Source organism: Poeciliopsis prolifica, unplaced genomic scaffold (genome assembly GCF_027474105.1).
Source record: "Poeciliopsis prolifica strain line A6 unplaced genomic scaffold, Auburn_PproV2 SCAFFOLD045, whole genome shotgun sequence".
NCBI lineage: Eukaryota > Metazoa > Chordata > Actinopteri > Cyprinodontiformes > Poeciliidae > Poeciliopsis > Poeciliopsis prolifica.
Window position 1 is genome coordinate 1,805,525 of NW_026562420.1, and position 26,567 is coordinate 1,832,091.

A 26,567-nucleotide genomic window follows, 5' to 3' on the forward strand; every position below is an offset into this window, starting at 1 on the left:
ATAACTAGCTGTGTTTGTAGTACAACAGTTTTTCATTCCATTCAGTTGTTTTTGTTTTGTTTTATTTAAGCAGTTGTGAGCCACAGTGGCAGAGAGTCAGACTGGTGGCTGCTGCACACCAGTCTGACTCTCCTCACTCATCTTTTCATTCCAGTTTGTGACTCTGGATTGTTGACTGCAGTACAATATAAAATGTAACATGTAATACGGCTCTGTGATCTGGGTAACCCTCCACCGGCTTCTTGGTCAAAATAGGTGATGAGATTAATCTGCCTAATGTAATATTAACACATTAAACTTTTTAGATTAATTGCATGCGTTAACAATGATAGCATCTGGTTTACATTCAAATCTATGTGGAGACACGTCGAGGGCCGTCATCTACTGCAGAGCGATTTGAAGTATTTTGAGCATTTGTGCTTCAGTTTCTAGCCAGAGAACCACACCACAGCAACAGTGGAATGGGTTAGATCAAACCACGTTGGTGTGAGAGAAATGCCCAGTTCAGAGGTCAGCAACTCTAGTCCCCCGCTCCAACAGAGCTGAATTAGATGGTTGAGTGACCTCCTTGGCCTGGCAGCCAGTTTGACCAACGCCTGGTCATCAACCATCCATCTGATCCAAGTGGAGGTCTGAAGCTGCTCAACTCTCTCCTGAAGAGAACCGGACACTGAGAGGAAGCGTCTAAAGAAAGCTCCAGCACACCCATAACACCTGCTCACATGGCAGATGCATTCTGCTGATGGCTCTAGATGCAGACATAGCTGCAGTGGGCACGTCCAGATTGCCTTACCCGACAGGCCTGCAGCTCAGGGAGCAGGGGCGTGATAAAGAGGCAGTGCAGCTAAAACCTCCAGTCATTAAGGATCTATATCATGGAAGCCATTTCCTTCAACAGCTGGAGCTACATTCCTGTTTCCGGAAGTTCAGACATAGTGGAAATTTTCTCTTTAACCAGGAGAAGAGGACCTCTGATTTAATGAACGGCTGGTTTGAATCATGAAATCCAAATCTTGGATGACTTGACCTCAAATTAGATCACTTGAAAAAAGCTTCAGGATTTTAGATTATAGTTTAGCTAAAATAAAAGTTTAAGATTAAAAATAATATATTTCTAAACCAAATGTGATAAATATAGAAGCTCTCACTTCATAAAACCAAAAGTTTTGAGATATTTTCACAAAAGTTTCTCTTTGATGATGGACAGAATTTTAAACAGTTTGTTTGATGGGTCAGTAGGATGTGCAGAGTTTTCTCTACATGAAACTGATTGTAGCGCAGAGCCGGGGCTAAATAAAAGACGCCACAAACTTCAGAATGAAGTTTTCTTTTCCTTTTTTTTACTTTAAAACAAAGTAAAGCATTTTACTAGTCAATCTTTCTTAAATTATACGAACCCTAATAAGAGTTTGAAATAAAGTTAAGCAACATGAAACATTACAATTGACTTATTTCAAAAAAGCAACACTGCTGGCATCTGCCTGTCTGGCTGTGAAGCTGGCTACTCTGTGCTCCGTTGCTTTCAGGTGTGAAGAAAAACTAGAGACAACAGTCTTAAGGAAAAGTTGAATGCATTTTCAGAGCAAGCTTGTGAAAACCTTAATGTCAATGCTTGTTACATTGAATGACAGTAACCTGTTTATTAATATAGTCTGGGCATCATGCATAATGTTTCAGATGCATTTTGAAGGCTCTGAGACCCTGATGTTGACTCTCCAAACTGTAAAACTTGCTAAAGTTTTGTTGTGTAAATACCAAGAGTGGAAGACATGATTAGCAAACCATCATGATAGCAGGAGTCTAAGCTAAGCTAATTGCTGCTTTAAGCTGTAATTCTGTTACTCTTTAATGATTGGAAGTTTTATTTTTCCTTGCCTTTTTAATACCAAAAGACAAACAAATACATAAAAGGAAAAAGGAGAATTGCTCAAGTAAATACTTTGCATCAGAACTAATGAAGCACTGAAACAAAAGGACAAAGATTGAAACTGTGTTTTGGTATCAGCCATTTGTTCTCAAGATTTGATTTCAGGCTAATTTAGTTAAATTATACCAGAGGGAGCCATTGGAAGTTCCCAGTGAAGCTATTTATTGACAGCTATCACATACACAGCAGAGGCCACAGAGGAGACCAGGGCCAGGAACTCCATGAACCGCCATGACTGAGTTTACCCCACAATGTGCACAGAGCAACTACTCTTACTTTGACTGGACGCCTGGTCGTTCGGCTGGGTTTGGTTCCAGTTGGAGACTACACCCAGTCTGCATGGCTGTTCTGTCATCACAGAGTGAAACTCTGCCCATTAACCAGCATTCACATCCTGACTAAAATAGAAAAGTCTGAGCCTGAGTTATGTTTGAATGTTTGGATATGGGTTAACTGGCTCCTCTGGGATCAGAAGTGCAACTAGTGGAGAAAGAATGTAGCAAGAAATGCACAAAAATAAAAGAATTGTGTGAATAAACCAAATTAAATGAGAAATTCCTCTCCATACTTAATGAAAATGATTCAGGAGAACTGAGGAGATATGCAATGGTAAGTTACATGAGGAGGAACCGGGTCACTTCTGGTTGACCAAAAGGAAAAGGAAACTGGCCAGGAGGGCCAAAAGGCAACATGGCGGCCAAGACATGGAGAAATCAATGCTTTTCTCTCATTAGCTGCAATTACACTATAAAATGTAGGCAAAGCTTTGTCAACAGCTTTGTCAATTGCGAAATATCAAAAAACAATTTCGCAATTGCTACATTTCCATGAAATAAGTTTGTTCATGCAATAAGGTCATTGCGGCAGTTTCCGCTTGTTGATCATGTAATAAGTGTTTCCATTGCAGTGTTGCAAAACAAGACAGTTTCAAGATAACCAAAAATGTATTTTATCGAGAAAGGTTTTTGGAATCAAACAACTATTTTTCTAAAACAGTTATGTTTCTATTAAGCAAATTCATTTTCAAAATGTCAAATTGTGTAATTATATAATAAATGGAAACGGAGTCAGTGATACAAACACATGGAAACATCTTTTACTTTCACACAATATGTCCTGCACACAATGTGTGAACTTAAAGTCATTTTGATCCATGTGTGCTGAGGCTACTAACCATCAGGGCAGTTCATTCATCAGCAGGACTTTTGCTGAATAGTGAGAAATTAATGGCGACTATGATCACCTCAGTTTTGTTCCGAACTTTCTACTTTGTCACAACGTTCCCGCCATTTATGGTAAGTCTGAGCATCTCACCCCCATATCTGCTACTGACACGTAAAATATGCACGCATCTTGCAGAAATTATTATGACTGCTTTTAACCTAATCTCAATTCTTTATAATTAGATTGTTCTTTTTTTACCCTGATATTTTCCACAGTTGTGTTCAAAGATTTGTGACAAATTGAAAAGTTATACTGATTGTGCACAGGTTTGTTCTTGAAGAAGACGGATTAAAATTAGGAATGGGGGTTAGTTTCATCCTCGAAGCAATTTCTAGAGTTACACTAATGAGTTAGACTGCTCACATTATTTCACTGATAAAGCACATGGGCGGGGGGAATGTAGAGGTCCTCCAGCAGCAGTAAACAAAATAGGATCTTAAAATGGAAACAGCAGCTCAGGTGTAAAGTTGCAACTCTTGATGTCTTTGACGCGTTCAGGACTTGAGACCTTAACATCGAATGGAAAAAAAAATATCTGTCTGGCAACAGAACCAATTTAATCAAAAATGTAGTCAAGCCTTCTGAAATATGCAAATTGGTAGAATTAATACATATTTTTATATCTCTCGGAGTCACATGCAGCAGACGCACACATTATAACGAGTTTTTACATGAGACGGGCGTCTTGTGACATCTCTATGAATAACTGCATTAATCTAGATGAACATCAAGCTGACTGAATTCAGTAGGAATGTTAAAGTAGACTAAAATAGGCCCGGTCCTTTCTGCTGCATGGTCATCATCAGCTGGAGGCGGAGCCACATAGAGCAAACCATAAATGGAAAACGGAAACAACGGACAAAAAGACAAATCCATGTCCTACCATATTCAGCACCATAATCCTGATACAAATCAAGCTGCTGTTCACATCCAACTTATTTAAAATTATGAATTGTTACTAGAACTAAAATACTTTGGAAGTTTTGTGTCAAATTTAGCAAGAATATTTGTCAGATAAGTATTTATCGATCCAAAAGAGGTAATTATTTTTTGCTAAGATGTGTTGACTAGACTTCAGCAGGTTCATGTAGACAGCATTTCATAGTTATAGCAGCAGTTATTGTAGTTAGGCAGACATTTTGAGTCGGCCTGTGAGTGAGCACTAGCCTCTGCAGTGGCTAGAGGTTAGCCACTGCCTCTGGTAGGATCAGTGATTAAACTGACAACAAAGTGCATTCCTCTCTGGTGACGCACGCCACTCACCCGTCTGCGACAGAACGGTAAACCTTGCGCGATGATGTTGATGCTAAAGATCTTGAGTACTTTCTGGGGCGGTAACGATTTGGAGGTGATGTCCTTGGAGTCTGGCAGGTCCAGGGCCTGGCTCTTCTGCGGGACACGTACAGGCTTCTCCTTCTCAGCGGCAGCATTTGGCATCTTTGCTCGAGCACCCGACGACGAGAAACGGGGAATGGGGCAATGCCGCAGCATTGCAGAAAAAACACAAGCCTTCTAGTGGATCATGTCCCAGAAGGAGACGGAAGAATCTCTAAAACCTTTCCCAGCTCCTCTTGGTATCGTCCAGAAACCTCAACGCGGCGCTTGTTGAGCTTCGACCAGATCAGAAACTCATCCGGCTGTCTGCCTGGCAGTCTTTAAAGAAGTCTGTGAGGTCAGATTGTCAGCTTAGCGAGGCGCAGCAGCTGATGTCAGAGTCTGAAAAGAGGATGGGCCCAGTCAGACCCAGCTCTCATGACCCCCGGGTGTTGGAATGTGCACCAGGACTCGTCTGACACAGCACACGTGTGATTGGGGCGATTCTTTACCGGGCTCGTTCTGTCACCACTCTGACCCCTTCGACCTGGAGACCCGAGTCACAGGGCTTCAGTTCCTAAACAGACAACAAACCCTCATCTGAACCTCACAAGTCGGCCGGGGAGAAGACGTTAGGGGTTTGTTAGAAGCTCAGTATCTCTGCGGAAATGTGCTGAGGAAGGCTGGTCAGGCTTCAGCAGCAGATATCAGTAGTTCAAGGTTATTCTGAGAAACACGGGCACCTGAGCAAGAACGCCCATTATTTAAAGCTGCAGAACTAAGTCGCGCTAAAACACAAAAAAAAGCATGACTTCTTCTTCACTCAGTCTGAACACAAGAACTTTACTGGTAAAAATATTAACAAATGAAGCCATTTACTGGGGAGAAGTGGTGCAGAAGTAGAGTGGTGTTGTACTTTATGGTCAGTAGGCAGCACAGGTAACTACAGACTGAAACTCTTTTCTGCTGTAACTCGCCTATGGCGAGTTACAGCATGGTCGTTTAACCATTTCCTTCACATTTTAGTTTGAAATGAGTTAAACAGAGACGACAGAGATGACTGGTTTCCCTCAGACTATCAGATTGATTGGCAGGTCACAATAAATTCACCTCCAGAAGCAGGTGCAGTAAAATAAGCTCCAGAGTTTCAAGAGGAAAGTGAAGGTCAGAAAACACTTGAGTTGTACACAAAGTCAAGAAAATAAAGTCCTAACCTTTCACGACAACTATGCCATGATGGACAATGCAAATTGCGTTTATTACTGTGTTTTAATACGGAGCAATGCTTTTTATTATATCATTAAAACCAATAACATGGATCTAGCAACAAAAAATAAATAAAATTCACAAAAATCTAACGAACCAATGTCGCCCTCTGGTGTCAAATTCCAGCATAACACCACACCACTGCAGACAAAGATGTCCCACTAACCAAATTTCTCTCTTTTTTGGGATATTTCTACCAACCGAACAAATAAAAGTAATAAATATTATGTCAAAAACGAAAAGATACATATGAAGGACAGATACACTCTGCAAGTTGCTGATGAGGTCAGAAAGGTTGAGTTTGATATTTTCCTGTACTCTCCCACATCCGAGTGGGCAGCAGGGGCTGCACGTTCAGTATGGGGGTTGTTTATTGTTGAATCAATTTTCTAGATTTAACATTTTTAATTAAAAAAAGAAATTACGACCACGTCCAGTCGCCTGGCAATAAATTTCAACGTACCTATGCTAGCTAGTTACATAACTAGTACTGGAAGCTAGCTAGCAGCCTAGTTAGGTAGTCAGGGCCCATGTTAGTTAAGTCAGTGTTTCCCAACCCTGGTCCTCAAGGTACACTGCCCTGCATGTTTTAGGTATTTCCTTGCTTCAGTCCAGCTGATTTCAACTGACGACTGATTAACAGGCGTTTGTTCAATTGCAATCGGTTGAATCGGGCACATTAAAGCAGGGATACCTCTAAAACAGGGGTCCCCAAAGGCCAGCATCCTGCATGTCTTAGTTCTCTCCTTGGTGGTAGTGACGACCTTTTCAGAATGTCAATGTTCTTCTTGGGCCTCTTAACAGCCATCATTTGATGGAATGCACCTGAGTTCTCTCCCAGGTGCTTTAAATCAGGGAGAGAACTAAAACATGCAGGATGCCGGCCCTCGAGGACCGACTTTGGAGAGCCCTGCTCTAAAACATGTAGGACATGTGCCTTGAGGACCAGGGTTGAGAAATACTGAGCTAGGTAACAAGTAGTTACCGAGCTAGCATGGTTAGCTAACTAGGTAGCTGGAACCAATGTTCCCTCTAAGCTGCGCGCCTGCGCAATCGCGCACTGCTCACATATTCTCAGCGCACAAGAAAATCTATGTAGCGCATATAATAAAGTCCAACAGAAAGTAGACATTGAGCTCAGACATCAGTTTTGACTATGGACCAATAAAAAATTTTTCCGTACTACTTTGCGATCGAACTCAGTGAGTGACAGGAATCCAGCCAGTGATACGATACGGTTCACTTTCGCTACGCAGCCAATCAGCACACGCTGATTGGCTGCGTGTACGTGGGTTACATGCCTTGGTCATATGCGCCGTTCAGGTGAGAATAGTGCGGTAGAGTTAAGAAACGTGAAAGCCATCACCTTATCATGTCTACGTGAGACATCCACCCACCAAGCCAAAGTAAAAAAAAAAGAAATGCACTTCTTCTAAGATCAAATGGAATCAAATCAAATGAAAGGAATGGTCTGCATTTGATATTGAAATGTTGAGTTCAGACTTTTGACTATGGATAAGCAGACATTTGTACACTGGCAAAGAAGTATGAGGCCATTCTCCTCCACCCACAGATTATGGAGGCCATTAACAGTCAATATGCTGAATTCAAGAACATAAAGCAAGAAGCAGACTGACCATCAACCTGGGCTAAATGTACAACCACTGGAGAACCGAGAAGGGCAGACGTGAAAAAAACTGTAATTAAATATTTTACAAGAATTTATACTGCATCACAAGCTACAGAAAACATTTCATTGTGCAAAATATGAATGTTTTAATATGAACACACCTTTATGTCTGAAAGGTGTAATGTCTCATTTCTCACCCTGGCTGAAGCACGACTCTTACTTATCGCATGCATCTCATGAACAGCAATGTTTTCTTTTTTTTTTTTTATTTTAATTGAGCAAATCACTTAAATTAAAAGCAAACGAATGAAATTGCTGATGTAATTTGATTTTTTTAATAAGCCATGCAACTTCTATGATCCCAGATTTATGATACTTGTGCGTGGCCACGCCGTGTACACTGATGATGCTCACAGTGGTCCTCAGTGTGCCCAGGAAGCTTGTGTGTACGCCCAGACACATGAAAAATTAGAGGGAACATTGGCTGGAACCCATGTTAGCTAGTAACTATCTATCTAGTTACATAGCAGTAACCAGTTCAGGCTACCGGAACTGTTGCCTCAACTGTCTCAAGTTAAAGACGCAGTGACATATATAAATAAATATATATATAAAGTAAATAAAGTAAAAAAGTACAAAAATTCATATATTTTATAAAACTAAACAGTCCTGTCAAGATAAAATTTAAGACGTGTGATTTACATATTAGAGGCATGAACTTACTTTTTCTAAAATGACTTTAAGACTTTTTAAGGATGTGTGAGCATCCTGGCAGAGAAAAGTCTGTTCCAGCCTGGAGGATCCTGATCAGAGCTTCTGGTCCTGGAAACTCCTCCAGTTCACCTTAAGCTCTGCCCCAGCAGGGACATTAAACACCTTTAACAAATACCTCATATGTCCAATCAAAATGGACATTTTAGCTCTTTTTCTTATTCAGAGTGATTGCTAATGCTTGCAGTGTGAAGGCAGAATTAGCCCACTAGAGGGAGCTGGAGAGCCATGCTGGGCCAGGTTTAAAAGGATCTGAGTCCCTGGACTCTATCCACTGGAGAAAAACTTATTTTGCTAATGCAAATTATAGGATATTAATAACTAGTTCTATAAATAATTAGGTTTGAACTGATGACGGTTGGTTTAATGCATTTCTTGGTCATTAACATGCGATTCCCCCCACAAAATGACTGTACCTTCATCATTTTCGAACACTGACTGTTGTTTACATTCATAAAAATTCCCAAATATTATTACAACTCACCAGATAAGGGTCTATACCTACTATATAAAATGCAATAAGGGATGGACAATTTGGCTAAAAATTTAATACACTACAAGTGTTTCATACTAATCAACGTGGATAATTTTTCCCTTGTTTTTGGTTTTAAGTATTTGAAATCCTGCCAAACTGGTGGCTTCACCTTTCCCGTTTTATCCAGTTTTCACTCACCGCTGATGTTTTTTATTTTTAAGCAGTTATGAGCCACGGTGGTGAAACCTGAGGCTACCAATCTTGCTTAGCTCACCATGAGAGGTTGATTGGCTATGGCCTTTCCTCTGCCTACGTCCCCCAGAATGCTGTGCGGTTCTGGTTCAGAATTCAGTAATTATTCTGTATATTGAATATTCTTTAATATGTATTATCTATCGCGATATATATTGTTAATAATTTATTATACAGCAAAACATGCATTGAATAAAAAAATAAAAAATTGTGCCTTCCCCCCACTGCAGATTCTGACCACGTTCACAGCTGAGCAGACAGCAGCTGTGGCGCTGACCTGAGCGTTTCTGCAGGTGTGGCGCTAAGATAAACTCTGGGACATCCCAGCTGACTCCACAGGAGGGCGTGCTCTGGCCTGCAGAGCAGTGGGACAGAACCAGCAGCACCTTACCTTCTTGCTGGAAGAACTTTGGTGTGGACATCCCGTCTCCTGATTCCTACTGGGGGTGGACATGCTGTTCCTGAGGGAGGGGGAGCGCAGCCCTTCCTCTCCCTCTCCCCCCTCCTCTTCCTCCTCTTCTCTCCCACTTTCCACCGAATGTTCAAACTCATCGCTATCTTGGTCCATCTCCTCATCGTCCTCCTCTTCCTCCTCCTCCTCGTCCTCTCCTTCCTCCCTCCCATGCTCCTCCCCTCCCTCTGTCCTCCCCTCTGTGTCCTCCTCCTCTTGGTGACTGCTGCTGTTGTTATTCTCTTCCTCCTCCTCCTCCTCGTCCTCCTCCAGGGGGCGCTGTCCTTGGAGCTGCCTCTGCTGGTCCGTCCCCCACTGCCACTGGCTTCCCTTGTCGTCCCCGGTGACTTCGCTTAGCGGCCCTCCTCGGCCCTCCTCCCCTTCACCCTGAGGGCCGTTGCTGGCTCCGGACTCACCGGGCGGCCACGGCTGCTCCCGTTCGCCATCAGCCTGCGACACCTCCGGCTGATCGGGACCAGAGAAGAAGAGGGGAGAAAAAAACGACAATATTCTCATGAGAAAGTGTTCAGTCCCTATTTATGAGGTTGCTTCTGCTGAGGCCTCACCCTCTGCCGCAGCTCCTCTTCCTCCACCACTCGGTTAATGTGCTCGTCCTCATCGTCCTCGGCCGCCTGCTGTGGTGCCCGGGTGGTGGAGGAGGCGTTACCTCGCACGGCCTGACCCCCGAGGCCCCGACTGCGCCTGCTGCTGCTGCCCCCCGACAGCAGATCCTGGTTCATTTCCAAAAGCCAGCTTGCTACCTCCTGGACCTTCGCTAGGCTGTCTGAGGAGGGGAAGGGCTTGGCATTCTGCAGGAAACACGCAGAAACACAGAGAATGGATTAACATTGGATAGATTCCACATAAACAGTTCAGAGAGAGAATGACTGGGGTTCAAAGATCATTCCAAATTCTTCCCCCTCAGGCTGCTGCATTTCACAGACTGAAATCCTGCATTTGAAACTTATATTTCTTTTAAACACAAGTCTGTGGAAGCCGGGCTTCAATTGGGGAAGCAAACAATTAATACATTCACAATCAACTGTGGATTAATGGTTTAATAGATTAACATTAGTTCCATTTCATTGACTTAACGTCTGCTTAGCCTTCGACTGTCTATTGGTGTTGTAGTTTGCCCCCCATCCAGCAGAAGGCGATAGTTGTCGTCCTTCAGTGGCGCAGCCAGCTGATACGTAAACAAAGATGGCGTCCACACCCGTTGTGGGAAGATAGCTGCGCTTTTTGCAGTTCTGTTTTGAATTACAAACACTCAAGCTAGTTAACAGCTTCAGTTAATAGCGCTCAATCAACCGAGCTGCAAGGAGCAGCATTAGTGAGAACAATATGACAGAAAAGTGGAGGGGGATAAAATATATATATAAAAACAAAAAACATCAATAATCAAAATTGTCGTGAGTTAACTTCAGAGCTAAGTTTAAACTTTCCGTCTGACAGAATATTTTAGTGTTCATGGGGAACAGAGAGAATATTTTATTCTTTTCATCTTTTATTTTTCTATTCAGCAGCCTAACAGCTTCCTGCTATTTCACTTCATAACTATGAGTTTATTATTGTGAAAAGCACAAATTATTTGATACAGCAGACACAAAGTAATGTTTTCTTTTTAACTCATCATCATGAAAAATGTAGAATATTTTGTTAAGGCAAAACAGTCGGCCCTCTGAGAGAAACTCCAGTTTTTAAGAAAATGGCCACTCATCAATAAATTGTTAATTTATCTATAAGACCAACCAACTTTAGTTGAACCCAATCATAACTTGCGTCCTTAGCTTCGACAGATTGCTTAACAGGAATCAAGTTATTTAGTTCCATTGTAACTGTTGTTAAAGTGTCTACGAGAGTCTAAATAAGGATGGAAACCTATCTAATCCAGACTGTGACAAATGAACACCTAATGTTTACCCACAGCCCACTTCACCAGAAAATGGTTGAATATTGGAAGGATGCTGGCATCTTTTATCATCTCCAGTTCACACTTAGAACTTCGACCTTGAGGGAAGACTCGCAGGTAGCTTTGAAAGGCCTCTCCTCTCTGTCTGTCTGGCCGATAGACCCACTGCTGCTGTTGCTGAGTGGTGGGAAGCATTAGACCTAGCTCGGATTGCACGGCCCCGTCTCTTGGGACTGCCTGGAAAAGGAAGACTATGAATAGCTGAAATTTCTCTGCCTTTTACTGGAACGACCAGGATTTTGTAGTCGGTCCTTCACACAGCTGGAACTGTGCTTCCTAGTTGCTGCTGCTGTAGATGAACATGCTGTGAAACAGGCAAACACAACTGACATCGATCACTAGATAAATGCATTCCAGAGTTGGCCTTCAAATAACACAGCAGCTGGAAAAACGACACAAATTGTTCTTTTATTGAATCTTAAAGTGCTTTAGATTGTTTTACTGTCACAGACAGGCAGATTAAATACCCACTGTGTTTCTGAGGAGAGAAAACATTTGCTGGCAAACAGGGAGCAGCATGAAGAGTGAAGAGCTGCTTTCATCCTAACAGAGAGATCAATGCTCTGCTACAGTCAGACCGAGCCTCGCTCATTGAAGGAATGGATATTTATTGCATCGTTTATTATGATTAATCTCTTAACATGATAAGGATTTTGCTGTATCGTTGTCATGATAATTTCTAAATTATGTTTAAAACATTGTCTGTATTATCAGGAATATATTTATCTTTCTCTACTGTTTGTTCAATTAGAGTATCAATAAATACCAATACGTCTGAAAATATTCTATCAATATGCGTCTGAGAGAAAGTTTAATAATTTTACTGAACTCCAACGCAGAACTGCAAAGCATTCTGGGGGATGTAGGGAGAAAAAAAGAAAGACTTGATAATAACCTTTAATGGCTGAGCTACAAAAGGTTGGTGTCATGAACCAACTCAGTCACTCCTTGGTCACCTAACAACAGCCTGTTGAGTAACTTGCGCAGCAGCAGTTTCAGGTTTTGCCATCGTGCCTCATAACTGCTTATAAGTAAAAATACAAAAATGCAGATGGAAAACCAGATGAAACAGGAAATGTCACGCCACCAGTTTGGCAGGATTTCAGATATTCAAAACAAAAACAAAAAAATTATAGACATTGGCTGATATGGAATGCTTATATCACAATGCGTTTTTCAGCCACATTCCCCAGCCCTCGTTACTGCTGACCTAAATGACATTACAAACAAGAATGTTTTTCTAGAGCAGTATTTGTATTTTGTGGGATTATGGTTGCTGTGTCATGCAGTCACAGCCAGACAGCTACCAAAAAAACTCTAAAAACTAAGAAATAGTTCTAATTGTCACATTTATCATTATCACAATGCTATATTTATCGCAATATACTTGGGAGTCAATATTATTCAAAAAACTAATCAGAAACTTCTATGTCCAATCTTCCCGGGAATTAGCCACTCCCACATCAAATGCACAACACACTGATTCACACACCATTATAATAAAGAATTCTAACAAATATTTTAGGAAATATTATGATGCATCCTATAATCTCACTTGAGCACTAGTCATTAACTAACCTTTTTCATTAATCAGAGGAATTAATTTTAAACCCTGTGGTTTAAAATTAACATATTTTAGATTTAGAGTAAGGTGAGACTTCATATATTTTTGCCAAAATCAGGCAATATCATGTTTCTAAACCTCTTAACAAAAGTCACAACCTGTCTGCAACTGTCCTTGTGTGAATTTGTTTGCTTGTCTTCACATCAGTTTCAAAAGAAAACTGCAGCACAAAGAGTCTGCTTCAGTCTCAGAATGAGCCGAGCCAAAAGGTGCTTTTTCAGAGTTCTAAAAGCCCTGGAGGTTTGAAATACAGCAGCACATCACGGTAGGTAAAGAGAACAGTCTGCTAGGTTTCATCAACAGTCACAGAAACAGACAGGACGCAAAATATCGAATAGAAAATATCGCCACGGCAATTTTTAACAATAATATTGCAACTTAGTGGTTTCTTGATTTGGTGGAGTGTTACTCGCTCATAACCTTGCCATGTTCAGACTGAAACCACGTCTCTGCACTGGAGGTAATATTAACACTCTGAAGTGGCTTTCAAAGTTCCAACCTGAAACTGATGAAGAATCTGGAGTGAGCTGAAGGTAAGAGCAGCTTCACAAACTTGGAACCAAGAGCAACAAAGAAATGACCAAAAATACTTGAGGGAACATGGACAACTGTCAACAACTCCAGGGTATCTGCAGGTTTCAGCAAGTCAAATTTCAGCTTTTTAACGCCAGCCAGACTAAATTTGAAGACCAAAACACTAGAACCGTCTGTGACGGTTTGGGTGACCCTGCTGGCTCGTATGTCACCAACCAACGTCATCCAGGAAGCTTCTCATACATTTGCACTTACCCACGATAAACACAAAAAGAGAGTGAGCTTGCCAAGTAATGTTAGCAGTTAGCTGCACACATATCACTCAGAAAGCAATAAAGACGTCTGTGTGACTCAAACTGTTGCCTGACAGAAAAGAAAAAATTGGCATACAGGATTGAATAGTTCTGCCAGAAGTGATTAGTGCATGTTAGGCCAACTTACAACTTTTAATATTAATTTGAGACATTTTAAGGCTTTAATTTTTCGATACTTTTTTATGGAAGGATGGACTGTCTTAACGCTAATGCAGGCTACTGCATTGATAAACAACAGGGATGGATATTCAACACAATGTTTATTGTTTTACGTGAAATGCATTTTGTTCGATGCATTACTTGTGAGTTAATTAAAAAAAAAATTTTAATTGTTGGAAGAAAATTCCTTATTTAGATGAATCAAAACTAAATGCATAAATAAATGGTCATTAGTGGCAGCCAGGTGGCTCAACTGAGGAACTTTCATTTTTAATTTACTCAACAAAATAGCATAAAGTTTCTAAGTAACCTAAAAGGTTGGTAGCAACTAGTTTTATTTATAAAAACCGTCTGAGAAAATTCTACATTTTGGAGTACTTACACTACTACACTTTTTACTTTTACTAGTTGTATTATAAAGTATCGCGACTCTAACTTGAGTAAAATTCTGGATTCTTTACTGTGAGTAACTTCACTGAATGAAGAAAAATCAAAAAATGCATGAGATGCAGACTTCTTGTTTGTGCTCAAGCTTTAATTTTCTAATGTCATTTCCTCTCTGCTGAGCCTGCTGCTTCAGTAGTTCACCCTGTTCTAACATGCATTATGTTTGCGTGACAGACTGTATTAGTTTCATAGTGTTTAATGATTTGAAGTAATGTTATTTTGTAATCATGATACTTATTTCCTTTTTTTCACTTTAGTCTTTAAAGTATGAGGAATTGGACATAACTTAATGTTTTTGTTATTTGAGTCATTTCTTGGGTAGTTACTTTTTACATTTATCTCAGTACAAAATGTATTGCAGTTGTTTCAGTCTTACTTACTGCCCACCTCTGAGCGACAGTAAAGTCCAGAGCTGGACAGTAACTAGCTACACTCAACTAGTTACTTTTATTTGAGAAAAAATATGTTGGAGTGGTGCTACTCTTACTTAAGTATAATTTCTGGGTTCGCTACCAACCTCTGAGTGACACTAATGTCTATAAACAGATCTTCTCCAGAGCTGTCCCTCATCTATTTTCCTTTAAGTTGTTGCCATGCAACAATTCATCAGCATCCTTGGTGGATTTTCCTGGAAACCAGAGAACCGGCCTGCTTGTGCAACACAGACAAGCTGCCAGGAAGACAGAAAACGACTAACATCTATGTGGCTGCAGAGAAGACGGGGAACCCTCGAACGCATCGCCAGGATCAGCGCCAACTCAGGAACATCCAGCATGTTGTTATTAGAAAAAGCTTTTGTTCGGGTGGGGTGGGGGTAGGAGGGCAGCAGCAATCATGGTCAACCACAAGCAGACTAAAGGCATCCATTTGTATAAATGGGCAAACTGAAAGCAGGTCCACTGTTGTCAAGGCAGCCAGACAGCCGTTAAATCACCTGCTTCCATTAAAGAATCAATTACAGCTCAGCTCTCCAGGCTGAAAACAGGAGAGGAAAAAAAAAAAGGATGTTGGCCTTTTAAACTCCCACTTCCTGCTCCGAGCCGTAGCACCGGCTGCTTGGCAGCGAGGCGCTGACAGCGGTTACCTTGGGTGGAGGCGGGCGGCTGGCGGCCAGGCGCTGCAGCTGCTCCGAGGTCTGGCTGCAGGAGAGGAGGTCCGAGCAGCACGCCGAGCGGCCCAGTCTCTTCATCAGGGAGGAGATGATGCTGCAGCCGCAACCGCACATGGACCCACTCATGGGGGGCCGGGCCGCACCGGCGTTGTGGGCCGCGGCGGCAGGGGGAGAGACGGGCTGCGGGGCGCAGCCGCTGTGCTCGACCCGCCGCCAGGCGACCTCCTCGGAGCTGGAGTGGGACCCGGCTGGTTCTGATCCACAAGTGGCAACTTAGAGACGCTCATAGCACGGACGGCGGCGCTCACGGTCCGTCCGAAGTAAAAAAAAGATCAAGTAAAGAACTAGAGTCCCTGGTGGTCCTGCTTCTTCTCGGCTCTACTTCTGATCAGCTATGGTCCTGGAGCAGCACATGTCTCCTGCTGTTGCCCGCCTCCTCGGTTACAAACTCTCCTCCGTCCACAACACGCCCCCTCCTCTGTAGTCAGACTAACTCTCCAGGCTGCAGTCTGCCGCCGGTCCCTGCAGTCTCCTGATCTGCTCCCTCTGCTGCCTGCGACCGCTGTGCAGGGAGGGATGCTACTATCCCCCACCCCCAGCTGCAGCAGTAAACCACTCAGACTCAACTCCTCCAACTCGCTGATAAAAAAGTGCCTTTCTCCATGTGAAATCTAAGCCGGACGCTCCATTAATTAAGGAAGGACGGAATACAGCAGGAGATCCAAGCCACTCTGAGCACTACAGGGACCGATAAGCAGGGAGGATACCACAGAGGGAAGAGGGTGGGGGGGTGCATACAGGAACAATCTGCCAGCACTGTGTGAATGCAGCGTAAAACATTTAACGGGAGAAATGCTGAAAAATTCCTAATAACGCAGCGACGTCCATCACTGATGGAAAAGACCAAGAGGCGATGGGAAAATAAATCCTCTGAAATGTGGCAATTAAGATCCATCCGAGTCATTAAGCGGCTAACAGCGCGCATGCTTTGATGCTGGCAGTATATCAGATATCAAAATGCATTTTCAATAGAGGCCAGTTAAACATGTGTTTTATAAATGCATATTTTTAATCCCCACATTACTCTCAAAGGTCAAATTAACTGTTTGGGAGAAGGGGGAAAGCAGGGGGGAAGTAATGGAAGGAAAATCTCCAGTTAAAGGACTTGCTACAGCTGGCTATTAATAGTACATGAATAAGTCACAAATAACTGGGAAGTTATTAAGTTTCCTTCTAATTTTTTACAAAAATGTATTTATTTTCTGATCAAAAATGAGGAAGTTGTAAATTTGTGGTTAATTTTGAGAGTCAAGACACAAAAGTTTTTTATAATTTTTAGAGATTCACTGATACGATATTAATACCTGCATCAATTCTACTTTGGGTATCAATTTGCCTGATCCATAAGGGCAGATCTATTCAGTCTTATTCTACCCTTTATGCTCTGAGTGACATCATGCTTCATTATTTATTTTACATTATATTCAGAATTTCTCATCACAATTTCTGAACCATCTGAAAGATGATTTGTTGCAGTTTGACCAAGGAAGTCCACCTATTGTTTTTGTCGGTTTCTGTTTCAGTTTATTATTTGTTTCACACTGGCTGTTCTAATCCAAATTGAACAACTGTGCTGTACTGAAGCAGAGTTATTAAATAAATTTGTAATTCAGTCTATTTATATTTGTTTCTTAAAAAAAGAAAAGTTTTAAATCAGTTCGGCATAGTTTATTTGCATCAGATCGGTATTGGTCAGTACTCAACCTCAGGTATTGGTATCGGAAGTAAAACATTTTTTAAAAAGTGAATCGATGCATCCCTCGTAAACCTTTAGCATATATTTCTATTGAAGTGAAACAGATGGATGGATGCGATACTAAAAAAGGGGTATGGAACATATTCTCATACTCATTGTTTTCCACACATATCGAGGCTATTTCATGTTTTTAAATGAAAAATCAATCTCTTCATACTCTTAGGGAAATGACTCCTCCTTTGAATCGTCTTTAGTGTCCTGCTGCAAACAGAGGATGCATGATGACAACTAATGACAGATGGAACTACATGTCCAGAAATAACCTCAGCACTTCACTATTAAGGGGAGTTGATGTGAGGATTGCAGAGGAAGCACTGCATGATCAGACTGAAGGAACAGGGAACTGTAGACTCTACAGATAAACCCTGAACTAACCTGCCATCATGAGAGACGGCGCAGACACAGACTGGGCTGTGGGAAGAAGATCAAATAAAACGTGACCTTAAATATCAAAGGTCAACATCAACATGACACACACAACAATGGTGTTCAGCAATATGAGTAAAAGAAGGAACACAAACAATGACAGCATTTATGTATTTAACCTCTATTTACAGTGATTTATAACATATAGCTATCTGTTCCATGCGTTTGTATTGTTTCAAAGTTAACTCAGGGAGCAGGGTGGTGTTTACCTGGTTTCAGGATTTCTTTCCACTCAATACCTGCCTGGAGAAATTAGATTTTACTGCTTCTTCAACTGAAACTGCAGGAATAATTTAAATGTATTCTAAGCATTTTTATTACAACAGTCCTTAAAGTTGTCCAGCCTTCAACAAAATACCATAAAAAACATCCCCATCTCAAAATGAACAACTATTATCTTTATTCTGCTGCAGTTCAGACAGATGCTGACACCAGTTCTGTTTAAAAAGGGTGGCATGATGCAACTTCAGGTCAATGCCCTGTTCTAATCTGAATTTATAAACTCTGCTGACTCTTAACAACAGGCTGTCTAAACTAACAAACCTAGTTAAGAACTGACTAGTAAAAGCCAACATGTAGTATGGAAGCGCTTCAGCAGGAAAGGCCAATGAGGCCTCATGAAAACAGACATTGATTTATAATTCAACTAAATCAATGTTACAAGAGAAACTAATTCTTGCTCCTTGAAAATAACTAGTTCCAACCAATCAACAACGTCTGAACTTCATGGTAATACTGAAATTCCTAAAATCGGTTTACATTCTCTGGATGAAATACTCTCTTAAAGCAGCAGCATTTTTCTGCCAGGTGGATAATAGATAAGGTCTAGTTTATTATTTTGCTATAAATTAATGCTTTGTGTGTCTGTAAGTAGAAACTACAAATTTAAAAGGTGGAGTGCAGCATCATAATATGGCTTCATCTGAATTGAGGTTTATAGCTGACGCGTTGAAAGAGCGAGACGTGTGGTCTGTGCCGGGTTGCGCCCCTCTTCAGGTGTGTTTGCCTCGCTTACTGTTATGGCACCTGGTCGAGATTTTTAAACTCAGCGCAGAAAAAGACGGACAAACACACCATATTTATGATTGCCTATAAGTCATAAGCACAACAGTTCTTCATCATATATGTTTGTTTTATCACACAGTCCATTTTGATATGTGGCATCATCAAGCACTCTGAGCTGTTTTTAGTATAGCGCCCCCTATCTTTAAAAGAATACTGCACCAATCTGCAAGTCAGCTGTAATTGCTTCACTGTTTGCACAACCCGCGCGCCCTCAAAGCCAACCTCTGAAAGCCCAACTATAATCTCCATGTCATCATAGAACCCGGTAGAAGACACCACACAGGCAGACATTCCCTTTAAACAGCCGCCTATCATCATCTCACTACAACACACCTTAAAAACAGAATGCTGATCTTCAGAAAAGGCCTAGAAAACGAGCGTATTTTCATCCGTCATCAAAACACAACAGAAGTTGAATCTTCAGAGTTTTGTTTTTTTCTTGCTCGGGACTTGAAGACAAAGCCAGGTGAAAGGGTGCCTCATTAATTATTTATGAATATTGCTTTTCACTGTGTCAGCTCCCTGCTTCAGTATTGATCCATAAACAGGAGAGTCAATGCAGCACAGCACTGGATCTCAGAGGAAGACCAGGAGCAAATCTCACAAGCTCCAGCTAGAGGGAGCAACACCGGCAGCTTTCAGCAGCACATCCAACACTAGACGCAAATGAATGAAGGTAAACATCGGTACGGTGTTTAAATAAGGCCCATACTGTAATGAAAACTTTGTTCCACTGTAAGCTGTGATGATTCAGATAGGTCAAGGATTTTTGAGGAACAGGAGGGTGCTGATCTGAGCAACTAGTGAAGACACAAAAACATTTTTATTTTATTTTATGTATATTTTTACTTCATTAAGTAGTTATCTTTAATGTACAGCACTTTGGTCAACTATTTGTTGTTTTTATATGTGCTTCATAAATAAATTAGATTGGAACGTGGTGCAAAATTTTGCATTTTCAGATCAATAAAAATCAAGTTAGTGAGGAGTTAAAATGGTTTTATAAAATAGTTTATAGTTAATGTACTCTGTGCTTAAAACACACCAAATGAATTTTAAATCATGGATGTTACTATCCCTTAAAACTGAACGTGACCTCTTTTTGAAGGTCAAATGAGACAGATCTCATCATAGTGCCTGAAAGGATATCAAACATGATGAGTGTGCTGCACTCTAGTGGCCAAAACTGACACTGACAGGCAGTTAAAAGACTGCTACATTGCAATAAGGCTAAAATATAAAATAACATTACTAGGAGAACATTAATAGACCATCATAAGAATGCTGCTCTAAGAGAAGAAGACCCATTTCCCAAACACCCAGAGTATGCTTGGAAACTCTTAAAGCATCAACAATACACATTTCTTAAGATAATAAAAACTCAGTTTCTCTATTACACACACACACACACACACACACACACACACACACACACACACACACACACACACACACACACACACACACACACACACACACACACACACACACACACACACACACACACACAGTGTTGAAAGGCATTTAATTTCCATGCACTCAGCGTGAGCTTTAAACTTATTCATCTGGAAAGAGTCACTTTTATTTATGAACCACAGGAAAAGTTTCCTGCTGGTAATGCTCTGCAGTAATGCCATGTTGGACCAGATACTAAAATGGCAATTTATAGCATTTATTTTCTATCTACTGTAGTTTCAGAAGAATTTCCTTTGTCACACTAACCAAAACCTCAGACATGAAGCTGATTGTAATAAATAAAGGTCCAAACAGAACCGTTCAGAGCTGTTTATTTCTGACATGCAGCTGCAGCAGCTTTTTTTTTCGCCCGTCCCGCTTCGCCACCAGATCTGTGAGGAAAACTGCTGCGCTGAATTATTTAGAGGGAATGAGTGGGTGGGAGTTGTGGGACTGATTAGGGAATGACACAGAGGATACCTAAATCTCAGTCGCTTTCAACTCCGGCTGCAGAAAGCAGTTTACAGGACTCTGTTGGAAAACAACAGCAGTGACTTCTTTCTGCATTCGTCGAATAAAACATCTCATTATGTATGCAAGATATATTTATCTTGCATACAAGAGAGATATATTTATCTGGCATACATACAAACTGCAAACAGTAAGAAACAGATACAACTGAGGCTATACATAAGACCGTTAACAGGAACCTGCAGGTACTTTCAGATGTTGATAAGGGAAAAGTTTCGACGGCATCACAAGAACACCGTGAGTCAGTTGTAGTGTTCATGGCAGGCCACTACATGGCGCTATAATTTTAGCATGTTATTATGCCAAAACGATAACATGCTAAAATGTTATTTGTCGCTAGCATGAAACCCAATGTCTATGCTAGCGACATGGGTTATTGACATCGGCTCTAGGCATGTTCACTTCTACCTCAGCAGAGTATCTCACACCTCCACAGGGCGTGTTACAGAAAGATTTCAAAGTGCTGGTGAACTAAAGGCAATAAAGTGATTCTGAGTCAAAAGAGCGGCTCGGTGTAAACAGGGACTTAGAAACGGACGAAAATGCTACAAATAAAATGGAACTAGGATGATTGTATTCTCTAGCCTTATATGTCCTGATCCGTCTTCCATCTATTATTGTGAAGTGAGATCACAGCAGCTGCTCAAACATTTGAAGAGGAGAGAGCTTTGTGAAATACTCCAAGCATCAGAGTGAATATTAAATGTCATCATATTGGAAAGTTCAATTTTGTCTAAAACAGCAAAGAAAAAACCACAGGGATGCAGCAGCTAAATGAAAATGAAATCCCAAAACGTTGTTATAAATTATTGAAGTATTGTATCTGATGTGTCCCCTTTTCAGGACCCTATGAGCAGACGGGAGAGTTTTAAGGAGATGACAAGGTTAACATTTTGACACCTGAGTGCTAGCGCCCACTTTAAAAATGCAGCAGCAGCCTGAAGAAGACAACGCAGAGCGCTATCACTTTACCTTTAGATTACCAACGTGTGGCTGGAATCAATTATTCAGGAGCTGCACCACACGCCTGGGCTTGAAGAAATACTCCCCCCAAAGCCCCAGTATTACAACTCTGAACACCAAGCACAAAGACAAAACAAACTCAAGCAAAATTCTAATATTTGGTGCACCCTGGACAAGGCTTAAAATGAGCCAATAAAAACAAGATGCCTCAGAGTGAAAGTCTGTTCATAATGTCTCTGATAACTTCCACTCTGTCTTGGTCAGAAGTGTGAAAGGTCTGCATCCTGCCAGGGAAGCTAACAATGAAGCACAGGGTGGGCTCTTCCGAACATGGAACAGAGGAATCATGTTCTTGTTTCTGGTGAAGAGTCCCTAAGAGACTCTAAACCTCAATGGCTGTGTTTCCATTGACCATAATATTAAATTTGCTTAATGGAAACACTGCAATTTCGGGAAAACTCTTATTTGTCAACAAGGGGTTTTAGTGCAAGAATGAAGGTTTTTTTTTTTTTTTTTTTTTTTTTTTTTTGGCCGAATCAAAATAGGCTTGTTTCGCAAAACTGCAACAGAAACAATTTTTCACATCACAACAGTCACGTGATCAACAACCAGAAGTTGCCACTGGTGCCAATAGGAAGTAGTTGGAGGATTATGGCTCAGCATAATTTCTAATGACTGATCGTGAGGCCGAACTTATTCATGCGTGACTTTTGATTGTGTTGCTTATTTAACAGAAACACAGCAATTGTGAAATTGTTTTGTCAACATTAGTGGAATATTGAATAAGGGAAAAAGCAGCTTTCAGGGAGACGGAATCATTGAGGACTGTACTTAAGAAGCTCAAGGTCAAAATTAGAGACAGCGAGAAGTGCACCACAGGGAGCTGGAGAGCAAACGACAGAGGAACAATATCACCACTTCAGTCATGGACTCTTCTGCTTTCATAAGTTTGTCTTCAACCAAATCAGAAAATGCTGCTGTTCTCGTTGCTCCCCGTTCACAAGTCTATCTTTAAAAGTCACATGAAGGGGCATCTGGAGAGACCAAAACAAGGACACAGGTTCAGATCAGAGTCCCTGAGGAACTGTGGATGTAGAAGACATCCTGCCTGGTTCCAGTATCAAAGAAAACTCACTCAGGTCTATAGTCATTAAAGACTATAGACCTGTTGCCCTGGCATCCCACATTATGAAGGTCCTGGTGAGACTCCTGCTGGCCCAGTAAGGAAACCAGCACATCAGAACCCCCTGCAGTTTGCATATTGTCATGGAGTTGATGATGCTATTATGCATTTGCTTCAAGTGAGGATCATGTTCTTTGATTTCTCCAGAACATTTAATATAACTTAGACTCATTTGCTCTGTGAGAAACTCCAGAAAACACAAGTGAAGCCTCAATAATGGACGAGTTCTTTGACTATGTCACTAACGGACCTAAATTTCTTAGACTGAGGGACCGTGTCTCTAATCAGGTGGTCAGAAACCCAGGGAACTGTACTCTCACCATTCCTTTTCTCTTGTGAGCAGTGGTGAACAGCCAACATGCTCACTAACTGCATCTAGAGGTACAAAACACGTCAAATTTAAAAAAACAAATAGGGCTGTCACTGACACTCGCCATTCACACTCTAGTCCAGTTGGTGATGTTAATGCACCATAAATTGATCTGCCAATTGGCATAAAACACAAGAAGAAGACTGTTAATGCATTGACATTTGCACATGTTGCGGAAAGAAACTTTCATTTCAACCAACCACCTTGAGTTCAGAGCATCGTCTCAACACCACTCACCTATTTGAAGGAGCCTCCGCTTCAACCAGTCCGTGCCTGACAACCCTCAGCAAATGCAGACTACTGAATAAATCTTCCTCTGACAAGCTCACTGAAACTATTGCAGAATGGATTGCCAAGGATTGTAGACCCATTGACATATTTAAGGACATGGGCTTTGCCAATATATTGAAAACTGAAAATCTCAATAAATTCTACAACCCACTGTCAAGAGACACAGTACTGATTAAAATTCCTGAACTCTATGAAACAATTAAGGAAGCAAAGACAGTTCATCGCTAAAACTTGGAAACTTTATTAAAATATTGATCCGTATTTAGTATTCATATGTGAAAGTATGTCATTTTTTAAATAAATGGTGCAAGTACCAGAAGAGTTATAAAGTGGTATGATTTAATTTTTGTTTTTATTTCAAATAATAATTACTGAGAACTGATTTTGTCTTCTAACTAAAAAGACTTGTAACTCATTTATTTACTGAAGTCATTCATTTTAGCAAAATGCAGTTTAAGATTAATCATGCTGAATTCACTGCTACATTGAGATTAATCAGATTAAGAATTTGAATCACTTGGCAGCCCAACAAATAATTACTTACGTCAAGCAGTCTTTGGGCTCAACGAAACCATCTTCTAACTTGGATTAATTATTATCTTATCCAGGGTTGGGTCATAGAAAAACAGCAGGTTAACACGTTAAATGTTATGGCATTAAGGGGGAAGAAAGCAAAGAGGAGAGCAGCAAGATGGAACTTCACGATCTCTTCCGAGATGGCAGAGAAAACACTGATACTTCTTCTTTTGTCTGTAAAAGTATTAAATGAGGATCACCATACAACACCTGCAGCAGCATGTAGCGGTGAGTCACCGTCACACATGTGTCAACTCTTCCTCTGAATCATAGATAGGAAGTGAACAATGGGCAACTGCTGGCAGCCATGAAACATGTCTGTTCTTCTCAACTTAGTCACAGTGATAATTTATCTGTCTGAAAACCGATGAAAGTTGCATGAAGGACAATTATTAATTTCTTAAAAAATGTATAACTAAGCCTGTTGTTCACCGAGAGAATTAACCTTATTTATTTTGAGAATTAATCTCACAGTGAACGAAATGAGTGCGCTAATTTCCATTTGGACAACAGTCAATAAATATTGTTGAAAAGTTGGCATTTTGAGAAGCAATGCAAACATTTGATACCCAGGACAAAGAGTGAACTACCTTTTGCCTGTTTTCACCTGTCTAAGCTGGATGATAATTATTTTTTGAAATGCAATTTTGGTTAAGGAGACTTCATAATGCATTTTAATTTGAATTTGAATATTTAAAATGCTTTACAGTTCCATTACTAAAGTTAAAAAAATGTTGTATCATATAAAAGATTTTTAAACATATTTTAAACACAAAAACACGGTGAGTTGTTTTTAGACTGCCCTAGAATCCCTACAAACGGGTTAAGCAGTTTTTCTGGGGGAACCAGGTTATAATAACAGTATTATTAAGTCCAAACTGTCTCAAAATAACAATATTGTTTCTCACAATAATGTCCAGCAGACTTTGTTATTGTGACATCCATATCCGTTTTTTTGGATCTATAAAGAAAAATCATCTGAATGTTGTTAAAAACTTGGAAACGTTTCTCAACAATTTCCTCAGACAGTAAACCAGCAAAAGCTGAAATAAATGGTAAATCTCGTGTACTTGTGCATTGCTTTACCAAGTCCAGAGGACTCCAAAGAGCTGTGCACTTTGATGAGAATTTCATTTACCAATCTCTTCAATGCAATCAGCAGCTGACTTCAGAGTCAAACTTACAGTAGAGTTGCAAGCATTTCTGACTCTGAGTCTCTTTTAATCCCCTCAATAAATCCTGAAGTGTTATAATTCCCAGGTTTATAGCAACAGGGGCTTATCCTCATCTGTTGTTTAGGGGGCGGTATTTTCAACAACAAGTTTGTTAAGCTCTACGGGATGTGTGCTTCATCGTGTGGTATTTGTTTGGTCATGTAACGGTGGTGGGGACACAGGACTGTCTGGTCGTAATTTTATGGTGTCAAAAGAGTAGGAAAATATGTGCAATATCAGTAAATATAAGATATTGGCCATGACAATATCATTAATATCGCCCCAAATTTTCATATTGGACATCCCTGATCATTACATGAGTCCGTGAGGAATAAAGCCAGTGCAGTCTGCAGCTTTGTTTTATTATAAAACAATAACTAGAGAAAATAAAAATTTTAAAAAAGTAAAAGTCTGAAGCTTTTTTTGGGTGGGGGGGACTCAAAAACAAATACCAAACTGAAAATGTAATGTACTTTATTTTATGGATCTGACTTTCAGCTGCTGAATGTGATAAACTCAAGAACTATTTTGTCTTGTTTATAATATAGATGGCATTAAATAAATAAAAAACAAGTGAAATAAAAGTAAAACAATGGATACAAGACTGAGCTAAAACATGTAAATCTGGTGAATCATTTATGAGAACAGAGTGTTGCACACTGCTGGCCAGCTGGCTACTTCTCTTTTAGGAGAGATAAATGTGGCAGTTTTGTGACATGAAACCAAAGGTGCTCCACCCAGCACTCTTTATCGGGGTGGTGTACTTCTGACTCTACAGTGAGCAGCATTGTCTGCCAGGCGGCTAACTGCTAGCCCTGTCCTTTAATCAGTTGGTTTCAGCTTGTTCTCGAGGGCAGAATGAGGAAAGGGTTTAAAATTCTGGGCGTATGCATCTGAAAACCAATGCTAGGTTTCTTGGCAGTTACAATAAATTAGTGAATTTAGTAAAATCAAAACAATAAATAAGTGTTAATGTATGTTAATAACATTATTTAAACCCTTCCAACTGATAAAAATAAGAAAACTTTGGCAATGTCGTACTGTTTTTTGGAGGATGAAGCAATATTTTTATTAAAGTTTGCCAAACCATGAGACATTTCTGTAAAATTTGTTGGCCTGCTTGTTGAAATATTTTCTACTGGTTTCAGGCTCGACTTAAGAAAGAAGATGATGTTTGACCACTTTAAGGGAAGTGAAAGTACAGGA

At 40.6% G+C, this 26,567-nt stretch overlaps 1 protein-coding gene across 4 annotated transcripts in view; it reads right to left on the reverse strand.

The window, feature by feature from the left end:
• The window catches only part of fbxw7 (F-box and WD repeat domain containing 7), a 104,190-nt gene that overhangs the window by 67,113 nt on the left and 10,510 nt on the right, over positions 1 to 26,567 (reverse strand). For 2 of the 4 annotated variants that reach the window (XM_055056450.1, XM_055056451.1), the window contains 2 exons: positions 9,877 to 10,119; positions 9,251 to 9,775 (listed from right to left, as the gene is read on the reverse strand). In XM_055056450.1, the coding sequence (XP_054912425.1) occupies positions 9,251 to 9,775; positions 9,877 to 10,050 (699 nt within the window). In that variant the 5' untranslated portion in view covers positions 10,051 to 10,119. Of the gene's footprint in view, positions 1 to 4,414; positions 4,888 to 9,250; positions 9,776 to 9,876; positions 10,120 to 15,444; positions 15,613 to 26,567 lie in introns of those variants that run through there. The other 2 variants (XM_055056449.1, XM_055056452.1) reach the window with 2 other exon arrangements.